This window comes from Micropterus salmoides, unplaced genomic scaffold (genome assembly GCF_014851395.1).
Source record: "Micropterus salmoides isolate LMB-PRFRI ecotype aquatic unplaced genomic scaffold, ASM1485139v1 Ms_hic_scaffold_2, whole genome shotgun sequence".
In the NCBI taxonomy this organism is placed as follows: domain Eukaryota; kingdom Metazoa; phylum Chordata; class Actinopteri; order Centrarchiformes; family Centrarchidae; genus Micropterus; species Micropterus salmoides.
The window spans coordinates 34,559,859-34,571,421 of NW_024041150.1; the positions used below are offsets into that span (position 1 = coordinate 34,559,859).

General features: G+C 41.6%; 1 protein-coding gene across 1 annotated transcript; it reads right to left on the reverse strand.

Annotated features, from left to right (window-relative positions):
- Positions 1-11,100, reverse strand: cited1 (Cbp/p300-interacting transactivator, with Glu/Asp-rich carboxy-terminal domain, 1). The gene is made up of 2 exons (XM_038731672.1): positions 10,869-11,100; positions 1-5,288 (listed from the first exon to the last, which is right to left on the reverse strand). Exon 2 carries the CDS (start codon positions 5,267-5,269, stop codon positions 4,694-4,696), a length of 576 nt encoding a protein of 191 aa, XP_038587600.1. The 5' UTR covers positions 5,270-5,288; positions 10,869-11,100; the 3' UTR covers positions 1-4,693.
- Positions 11,101-11,563: the final 463 nt, after the last annotated feature.

The following is an 11,563-nucleotide window of genomic DNA, read 5'->3' on the forward strand; positions in this document are numbered from 1 at the left end:
TTTCAGTTTTTCACTCTTTTTATTTTCATCCAAACTCAGAGCCGTAACAAAAATACAAGCATTTGTTTTATTATGATCTCAGTCATTTACATATTCATATAGATGTACAAGTGAGAGCCGGTGAGCAAAAGTGCTTTAAAAATCATCTTTGAATAATATTCATTTCATCATTAGAAAAGAAAAAAAGAACAAGGAAAGATACTGCATGTAAAACCGACAACAAAATAAGGCTTTTATCTACAGGTTTAAAGGTAAATATGATGAAAGAAAATGAATAAATCAGTGCAGAGTCTACTTCAGTTTCACAAGCAGACCTAGCCGCAGAGCAGTGGCTGAACATTTTCATTACCGTGGAGGGTGGAAACCTTGTAACAGCGACCTTTTAACACATATATCACTGCTTATGTCGAGGGTTTTCACAGGCCTTGATGTGTTGGAACATTTTTCATGACCCTGAGGCCCTGAGGCAACGGCCGAGTGTGTAACAAATCACTGCTGTCACATGGAAACTATAAATCCACTTCATTAGCTGCAGAGACCATGAAGACTCAGGAAAAAAAAAAACACCTCAGCATCCAAAAAGCACACAAGAGTCCAGAAGGTCCCGTAATTGGGGAAAAGAGGAGCAGCAACTTCCTGGATTCGCTGCTGGTTGCCTCACAACTGCTAGTTACATTCAGACGAATTCAGACTTTCTGGAGATTAATTTTTCTTTCTATTAACCAATTTAACAGTCCCAGCTCACCACTGTATTAGTACTGGATAAAAATATGACTTTGATTAAGCATAGAAATATAACTTTGATGGAGTACTAGAACAAACTGAAGCCTGTGGATGCACCGAAGAAAGAAAATCAGTCTATTTAAACTTATGGTATAGGCCTACTTTGGGAAATGATCTGTAGGCTATTAAGTTCAGGGGATTTGTAAACATGCAAAACCAACAGTGTGGTGCTTAGACAGTGTCAAGTTAAGCTGTCCATCAGAGGAAATTAGTTTACTGTCATGACCTGAACCCAAGTGGTAGTTTTTGGGATTAGAAACCAAATAGCTGTGAGGTATATTTTAGTTCAAAAGGCCTCTGCTGGGGTTAATCTGCAATATCGGGCGTCAAGGAGAAGAGGAAATGAAAGCCTTCAGACGATTCAAACATCTCAACCGGGCAACATCTCTGGGGAAGGAGAGGCGGGGACGTCCCTCAGCAAAAAATAACAATTAAATCAGCTGGGATTAAGGCCGGACCACAAAACAACACACACGCACACACAAAGGCCTTTAAAACAATGTCGAGCAGATGGAAACAACCACGAGACTGTCTTCGATCTGAAGAATGTTATTTTGACCCACTTCAGGCAACGAGTCAAGAGGAAGAGACGAATCAGCATGTCTGTCTGCTAGCTTTGGAAGCGATGAGAAGCATCTTTATTTCATCTCGCTTCACACCATGTCTATAAAGTGGTCGTTACGATGGAAATATCCGACAAATCCCTTTTTAAGAAAGGGTGATTCTGTCAAATTACCCCATCATCAGGTTTTCATTAATCACTGCTTCTCGTATTTCATTAAAGAAAGAAAAGAAAATTGGGGCTCTTTGACTGTAACCAAGACCCCTAATCAACATGAAAAACTGGTATTAGTCAGTGTGTGTGTAGGAAAATTGGACTTGCAGGACGCATGTGTGCACTATTGAGGAACTGAAGATGTGTTTGTGTAAGCTGACCTGTCTATATCTAAATAAATTAACGAGGCCCAGCGTGTCCGCCAGTGGTCTTCTTCATGTGGACGGATTACTTGCTGTTCATAGTTTCCCCTCACACACACACACACACACACACACAATTGGATTTTCAGACTTGCATACAGTCTCTCATTATCTCTTTTCAAACACACACACACACACCAACAACCCCAATAAAGTCTGTGTGTAACAAGTGCCTGTTTCATGGCTGCTACTCCCATTTCCCTGATGTAATACCATCCCCATGCTCCTGCTTGTGTGTGTGTCTGTGTGTGTGGTGGGTTTATCTCAGTGCCTTTGTCTGTCTGCACATAGTTTGGTTTCAGCCTGTGTGTGCCTATGGAGGTGAGCGCACATACAGGTGAGTTTGTCGCATGTCTTTGTGCGCATGTATGTATATATGCAGGTGTGTTATTGTGTGTGTGGTCTAAGAGGAGACCAACAATGCCGAGATGACAGACACACCAGGTTGAGGTGAAAGGCCTTTGTACCTGCGGTACGGTTCAAGCCCACATCTCTTCTTACCACAACAGATATAGGTCAGAGCCCCCATGCTACCCACATCCATCTACAGCAGGAGGATCCAGTACAGTTCCTATAGGTGGGCAGGGGGGGAGGGGTATGTGACACTTTAACCCCCTGGGATTTTTTTCCACTTTGAAACAATCCGTACCTGGTACAGTTGGCTCTATAGTAATAGTCCATTCACTATAGAGATGAGATCATTTGTCAAGCAGACAATTAACAAAAAATCTCCAGGCAACATCACGGAGGTCCAATAGAGCATAGAGCATGATGCAAACAAGGCATGTAAAACTGGGTCACACGTGAAATATACTTCACGTTTTCCTCATGTTTCATCGTATTAACATGATGATGACACTCGATGAGAAAGATCAGGAAAAAAGTACAAGTGGAGCTTGTATTGTTTTGTAGTTTTTTAAAGTGATGAATCATTATAAACGTTATTTTCACCATCTGAAAACATTTTTACGTGTGCTTTTTTGTAAGGCTTTCACCAGTTTGCTAGCATTAGCATTAGCAGATTGTTAGCCAAGCTAGACAAAACAACAAAAACAACAATGTCTTTTTGATTCTCCTCAATAGGACAAGTTCAACAAATAACTTGTTCAACTGAAGCCCAAGAGCATCGGGACCTCCATTTTGGCTTCCAGACAACACACCGCTAGCTGAGAGGGGGTTGTAGCCAACTCAGGGGTCTGTTCACAGTCTGGACCACAATCTTCAGCGCCCATAGTGGTTGCAACAAGTGGTCAATGGACAGACCACTGAATTGGCTGCAACCCCTGCTGCGCTAGCTTGTCAAGATGTTCTCCATATTGCCGCTGCCTTCAAGAAATGGTAAAGCAGTAAGAATGAATGGAAGCTGATAGTTAATGATGCTAATATGTTAGCTGCAAACAGTAGTAGCTTCTATGAACAGATCAAGTCTGAAAGGTTTAGTTGACTCTGGTCTGATTCCAACCATCCTAAAGCCTGCACTGGTGTAGACCAACATCTCGACATGCAACACAAAACCAAACCACAGTGTGTGTTTAGGTCAAAGGCTGTCCTGCAAGGTGAGCAAACAGTCCACCCCATGCCTAATGAGGACAAAACAAACAATGCTCCCTTATCAGGAACAAGGAAGTGTGGTGATAATAAGGTCTGTTTGGGGCTGATCGGACTTTTTTGACACAAACATCGAATGAGGTAAAACAGGAAAAACAAAAAGCGGAGGGCACGTGAATTTATCTGTTTGGCCATTTGGGTTGTGTCCACAAATGTTGACAAGACCTTGTATCCTCAGTGCAGGAGTAAGTGCTCTCCAGGATCACTGACACCAGTTTGACTTGACCTCCTGGGTCAGTGTTTCTTACACTGTAGGAAAACAAAACATGTCCATGTAGTGGCGACTCACATGACCAAAAGGCCTCGATCGTTTTAATGAGGCGGTGCTCCAGAGAAAGAAACAATTTAGTCCATTCAGGTCCCATGCTCTGAAAGATTCCACACCCCTTGATCTAATTCATTATGAAAAGCAAAACCGATTATAGACGCGCTACAGAAGCGCTCCTTGTCCAGAAGTCCTGATGGATATCAGCCACTGTCTTAAATAACATGTTCCATGAATACTACTGGTTGAACTTAATTCAAACAAAAAGAAGAAAGAAAGAAAAAGTACACTGAGATAACCAGTTCTCAGACAATCAGTTTCTTTGTGAAGCCCAGAGACAGGAGTCTCTTTCCCGTGAGACCAGAGTTTAATATTGTCCATTAAGAAAAGGGGAAACCTAGTGTTTGTCATCCTTCACAAATCTCCCATGTTTCCCATTTTCATTTGCCTTCAGCATTGATTGAGAGAGAAGAAGTGTATCTAAGTTATCTTTACTCCTGTGTTGCCCAGAGGCTAAAACGTCTCCAACCTGTCTCACGTCAATCACCTTGCTTTCATTAAGCCAGCATCATGGAGTGATGGCGGAAAGAGGAGAGGAGCAACCAAGTCTCTTTCCACGACTCCATATTTCTGTTTCATATTCTGCTCATGCTTTTTCAAATGAAAAGGGGGGGAGAATCAGAGTGGGATGAGACAAAACAAAAGACTTTTTAATCCCATCAGGTTGGTTTCAACCACCAGTTTCATCCCAGAACAGAAAAACGCACTGATCGCATGGAACAAAAAACAGTTTGCTCTCTTTCCGCACAACTCCATTAAAAAACAAAATGAAAAGCAAGTTGTCTTTTTCTTTTAGCCATCTGTCTGCACATAGAGAGAATGAAAGCAAAACAGAAACAGAAGCATGCCTCTAATCTCTTTCTCTTTATCACTCAGTGTCTCTTCTGTTTCCTCGTTTTATCAGCCAAGAAAGGGAGGAAAGAGAAAACCCAACCGAGGAGAGAAAGTCCTCTCCTTCTTTGTCAATCATTCCCAACGCATAGTTTTTCTTTTCATGTGTCAACAGCCGGCCGGCACGTCTGACATGAAGTCAAACTCGTTCTGACCCAGCCAGAGCTCGGGCAGCTCGTTGGCTCGGTCCAAACCGAGCTCCACCACCAGTGACATGAGGACCTCCTCATCCACTGGGTCAAAGTCGATAATTCCACCTGCGCTGGAGCTTTGGTTCCCCATGCTGATGCCAACACCCATCCCACCTCCACTGAGGCCTCCAGATGGCCCAAGAAGCTGGTTCCCCGTGCCCAGAGGTGAGGCACTGAAGCCCCTTTGAGCCCCGCCGGGCGCTGGGTGTCCGGCAGAAGCACCTGCGAGGTTCTGGTAGTGCGAGTTGAGCTTCTGCAGCTGCATGCTGGCGATGAGATGTGGCCCCGTCTGGAGGCAGAAGGTCTGAGGTTTGGAGAGCGGAGCCGACGACAGCGAGGACCCGGGTGAGGAGGCGGCGCCAGCAGACGGGGAGAACGGCACAATGGAAGTTTTGGAGGACTGGTAGTGGAGCAGGGAGCTGAGTGGAGAGGAGGAGGAGGAGAGGTCCTTCATCGCAGCGTGGGCGTTGCCAGGAAATAGCAGTGAGGTCATCACCAGGAAAACCCAGAGGCTGCAGGAAGAAACGAGAGTTGTTATGCAATGTCATCAAACTGGGACACGAGGAGGACGAGATCAGCTTGTTAGCTATTCAGAGGCCCGCTCAGCTGACATCGTGTAGGCTAGATGTCAATAAATACTTCACTGCAAGAGAGAACCCGGGGGAATCTGAGAGGATTCAGTGTAAACCGAGGCTAAATCCAGACATGCAGATCAGCGTCAAACAACACGAAATGTGTTTTTACAACATCAGTGTGTACTGTTATTTATAGTTCTGAGTAGTGAGTGTTTAGATGGTGAACTATCTCCTTTAGAGGAATAATTTGAACATTTCTGGACAGGAAGATTGTCTCATGTCTATGTGCTAATTATGACGCTGTAGGGTCAGCAGGTGATTAGCTTAGTTCAGTTCAATCAGTACTACCAGCACCTAAAGAGCGAATAAGCATACTTTCTATAATATCAAAGTTAGAGATTTGATCTTTTCTCTCTGTAATATGTATATGCCTACATTTTCTAGGCAGCTCCCTCTGTTGTACCAAACTAAACCTCTTTATCTGTGCTGCTGCTGAGTTTTAGTGTCAGTTTGAAGCGCTGCCAATTTTCAGAACAGCTCCAGCTGAAAAACAAAACTCGCACACAGGTGTGAATCACTTAATTAACTTGTTTGTTTATTTGCACCTGTGAGCACATCTTCACAGCGTGCATGTTTATACTCCACTTACTTAGTTTGGAAATCTGTCATTATGGCAACAGTGATGCCGGAGATACAAAAGGACTCTGCGGGTTTCACACAGAGTGACTGGAGTGTAATATTTACTTAATATTTCTGTTTTTTGTCTGGTGCAGGGACTTTCTTGTTCAAACACAACAACAAATAGAGTTTTCCATAGCAAAGTCTTTAGAGAGCAGTTGACAGACTATTAAGTATTTCTAAATAACACGCTCTTCATGAATGAAAAAAATACATTATTACTGGCCTGCAGTAAAACATAAAACATTTCATTTTGGCTAAAGAAAGGATGACAAATAACTTAAGTGGTCACTTGAGGGCGTTTCCTGACAAACACGCGGTGGCTTCAGACCGCAACAACAATGGTGTTGTTGACTTAAGAGTGACTTTACTCATGTTCTTGTGACCCGGTAAATCACTGAAGTCAGATCTGTCTGGGAAACACACAACGAGCCGACCCTGCTGTCTGGACGGCCGCATGACTCGTTTGAGACTGATTGTGTGTGTTTGTGTGTGTGTTGCTTGATGTCTACTTTCCTCTTGACCTATTGAGCAGCAAATTAACGGTGAAACGGCTGCGAAGAGAAGGTCTGTGGGTACCATCGGGGTTAGTGAGTGTTTACAGGTCTGTGTGTGTGTGTGTGTGTGTGTGAATGGAGTTCATAACACAACAGAGCTTTTGAACGCCTCATAGAGTGATTGGGTCACATAGCAGGATAAACACATATGGGCCCTCAGAACAGAGCATATGTCTTACTCTGTGTGTGTGTGTGTGTGTGTGTGTGGAGGTAAAAAAGAGCGAGTGAAGCACAGTGTGTGTGTTTGTGTGTGTCTTTTAGTTTGTGTTGTGTGTGTGTGTGTGACTCAAACTCCCTTGCAAAAAGACTCCTATGGAGGCTCATGTTAAAGTCCCCGAGCTGGTTTATATTACACACAGTTCAGCGCAGTTCAAACAGCATGTGTGCCTTAACACACACACACAGAAACATCATGCGGCTATCCTTTGAGTAAGTTAATCGCTTAGTAATATGTGCCGATCCTCTGCCCCCCTTCCCCCTCTCTCACACACACACAAACCCCTGACCCCTCCTCCTCCTCTCAGCACTGGCTCTTATTTAGCGAGAACATAATTGCTACAGACAGGCATGCAGCTGCACTCGCCTGATAGAGTTAACACACACACACAAAGATACCAAACAGCTGTCAGTGGCAGGTCTGTGTGTGTGTGTGTGTGTCATTATTCATTGACTGATTACTGTCAGGGCCCGGCTGCACATGGCGTCTCTGCACAACAGCTTTCCAGCACATTGCGTCCAGGAGACACAAACAAATGAAACACTGCACACATTCTTTTCTCGGGCACAGAAGACAACGCAACTGCAGCTTTTTAAAATGAATTCCTAAAAACTAAACACACAGCCTATATTACAAAATACCGCTTTAATGGAAAAGAGTTTCCCACCCCTACTACTAATTAAGATGCAACCAATTTACCCAAAAGATAACTTGAAAACACGTTTCCACATATAAAAAAGACTAAATTAATGACTGTAGCCATTGTAATTAAGTGACAATAATGAGTTAATGCTAAATGCAAAGTGTAACATTAGTGAAGAAAAGTCAGTGAAATGGCTCAGTAGCCTAATGTCTGTACAGTATTTAAAGTTTGCTAGTGTTAGCTTACATTAGCCACCACATGCTAGTGGTCATACCTGACCAAGTAAAAAACCAGAGTATACTTAAGTATTAATGAATTCAACATTTCATTTGTAATAGAAATGTTGTGTTGTGTCTTGATTTAAACAAATACGGTAGGTTTAAAGGGCATTAGTTTGTTCCTTTGTGGAGGACAGCAGCTGCAGGCAGCTTTAATTCAATTACACTTACAATGAATTTCAATGGTGACCCATTCTCACGGGGAAACTTTCTTCTAAAAAACATACCAAGACACACATAGATCCATGTCAAACCACTCCCGCTGCATGATTAACCTTTCCCAACAGTCAATTAGGGCTGGGTTTTGAATCTCAGTGGGTTTTTTTGGTTCGAGTATCAAAAACTGACAAAATCAGATTTATGAAATAAATCAACATTTTGCTAATGTTAGACAATTTCATTTAGTCAGAGTTCTTGTAAAGTCGCTTATAGTCAGACAACAGACAACATTCAGAACTTTTGCTCAATGAAACAAAAGTTTTTTTTGCAGAACAACATGTTTGAATTTCTCAAATGATTTTGGTACCTGAACTGCTAAATTCCCTACGTGTGGTGGATCCTCAGAGATACGAGGGGGTGACGGCACAACAACAAGTCGTGTTTTTAGCTATTCTGTTAAGAAATTACAGTTTGAACGTTTGGCGTGTTTCACACAAGTCTGTTTAATTTATTTTGTTTTAAGTCATCACAGAACTCACATGTCATGAAGACAGCTTTAAAAATGTGTAACTGTTTTTATGTGGGAGTGATTTTAAGTCCCAGGAGCAAATGTTGTTTTTGTTTTTGCAATGATGCACAGGATGACTAAACCACATATCCTGAATTTAGAAACCTTGCTAACGGAAAAAGAGTACAGTGAAAAGCGAAATGATCAGATAAGGTTGTCCACACAAGCTAGCCCCCCCCTTTCTGTTGCCCAACAAAATGAAGTGTAGAGCGTACAAGTTGTTAACGTCCTTTCCAATTTCCAAGTTCTCAGGGGACATGAAAATGTGTGGAGGAAGTCAAAAACGTTCTAACATACAAGCTGCAGCTTTTGCCTCCTGTTTTTGTCAGAAATGAGGACAGACTGGAGTCAAAAAATGTCCAAACTGTTCGCTCCTGTGCTCGCAGGCAGCAGAGCAGGGTGACTGCTTAGCCGAGTTAGGAAGGATGCTGTGTGAAACCGCTGGAGGAGCGCCAATGTTTTTTCCTGTTCACAGCTGACCTGAGTCATTGTGTGCTTCCACCACGTTTATGAGATTGTGAAATCGGCCCACGACTTACTTTCCCTGTAAATGATTTCATTAGCCGTCTCAGCTGCTGTCTTGGCCGTGGAGTGGTCTGCATTTTGTTTAATTATGAGCAATGAAAGTCTGCTCTCCCTGCCAGATTAGTCTTACAGAGAACAGCGCTGCAGTTTTAAGAGGGATCCATAAGTCTCCAAGTGTATATCAAAGATATTAGACTGTAGCTAATGATTAGGATTTTATTGATTAATCAGCTAATCTACAGGAAATAGTGATTTGTCAGAGCAAATTACTTCAGAGCAAATTACTTCTTTTAAAAATATTAATAGCAAATGTTAACATTTGAGAGGCTGGACCGGCAATTTCTTCAGTGACTGATAATCAATATAGTTACCACTTAGGCTCTTTTTACATTTGAGTAATCCAATCAATTGACTAATTGTTTCAGTACTGGGTAAACATTAAGTTTATAATATTTTTAAAACACTGCAACTCCATGCAGGAATATCTTAGGTAAAACAACATGACACCATTAATTAATTAGTCAGTCATCATCAAGAACTTTCATAATTGACTCATTGTTTAATTAATTATTGAATTAAAAATGCCACATTTGTACCAGTGTCTTAAATGTGAGGATTGTTGTGTTTTTTTTAATCTTTGTAAATTAAATACTTTAAATACTGCAATTTGTACCTTTAATATCATGTCATTTAATCCCCCAAGTAGGTATAGCCTAATGAAAGTTATGGTTGTGGCTCTGTTGTAAGGAACACTGTAAGATTATGAGTTAATTAAGTCTGTAAATATGAAATCAATAGAGGAGAAAGTTCATTCTTGACCTTGAAAACAGTAGTTGAAAAAACAATCTCACCACAAGGTCTCTTTAGCAGCAGTTCTGGAGCTTTCTATCAAAACACATGATCTTCATCACTCCAGCCTTTCAGCCAAACATGACTAAAAGTCCTTCAAGTGGTCACAAAAAAGGAAAACTGATCTACCAGCTACTCAGTGAACTAGACTGTTTGGTCAACAAAGTATTTAAGGAAAGACCAATAACTTCACAATAAGGTGACTATTATAAACTCACTAGTGTATACACTGTAGGTGTAGGTGCAATATTATAGAAATATCATTGGAATAGTTAGTGTTTCTGCACTTTGTCAATCAGCGTAGCGCGCGCACACAGACACACACACCACCAACAACAGAGGTTTCAATTACACAATTAAAGCGTGACGAGCAAATTTAAACGTCAGTCTGTCTCTGTCCCTTTCAAACACACACACACACACACACACACACCATATGCTGTCCCAGCGTGACGCCTTCCCCACTTGCTTTAATTACCTCCAACTCCGACGGTTAATGAGAAGCCAATTTAAGGGGGGGGGGGGGGGGGGTTGTCTGTTGTAGTTTGCAAAACTTTGCTGTTTTTGGATGGAAAGTACTTTAAAACGCCAATAATAATAATCATAATAATATTGTGTCACATATTCATTTTAAGGTTGAATTAAAATAAGAATCCCAAAAAAGCAAATAAACCAAAACGGGTGGTCGAAATAAATGGATTTTATTTATTTTTTTTGCAATAATGTCTGCCACTGCCATTCATTTCTACTATAATAATAGTATCAGGTGGGTATACAACGCGTGTAAATGGAGACAAATTGAGATTATCCATGACACTTAGAAGCTTAAACCAAATAGAAAATGGAAATTTCAAAGAAGCTTTTACAACGAAACCCTTCAGCTCGAGGCAGAAAACGCTTGACCTTATTTAAAATGTTATGCAAAGACTTCTGAGTAGGGGAAAAAACTTTCACCAGGCAGATCTGCAGCACAAACACACGCTGACAAGTCCCGTCACAGCGTAGAAAACCAGAACCAGAGGATACGACTGAAATTTACCAACCTGTGAGAAAAGCCCGGTACAGCCCAGAAAACTCAAAATAAAAAGTAGATTTTAAAAAGTCCGCAGAGTCCAACGTGTTGGTTGTGGAAATAAAAGCCAGTAAATTGTTATTGGTGTTACTGTTAGAGAATCAGAGGCTGAAGTCCGCGCACTGACTGAGTGACTGCAGAGGCTCTGGAGAGGTTGTCAGCTCCTCAATGAGCTTGTTACTGAATAAAAAGCATTTTGTGCCTCGGTCCCTCCTCACTGACCAGCCTCTGTGTGTGTGTGTGTGTGTGCGTGTGTGTCCGTGTCAGACTTGCTATCCAAAAACCAGGAACTGGATTTCCAAAGGATCGGGGATGGATCTTATTGGTTGAGGGCAAACACTAGTGGGCGGAGCCAAAAAGATGGATGAATCTGAATCAAATAATGATTAGAAATAGAGCAAATTATTATTCAGGCAACAGTAACTGTATCCTACATTTTATTTTACTTTGTCTTGACCTTATAACTGTATTTACTTGTGGTTTGTGCACTTTGTATCGTTACCATCCTTAATTCTTTTAAATCTTGTCCATCTCTGCTATTCTTCCTCCTTTTCCTCCCTATGTAAAACGCTTCAACTGTACTTGCCACATAAATTAAGTTTACTTTCTTACTTACTGAAACATCCTCGGTCACACTTTGATTTTTATTGAATTGGCACTCATACC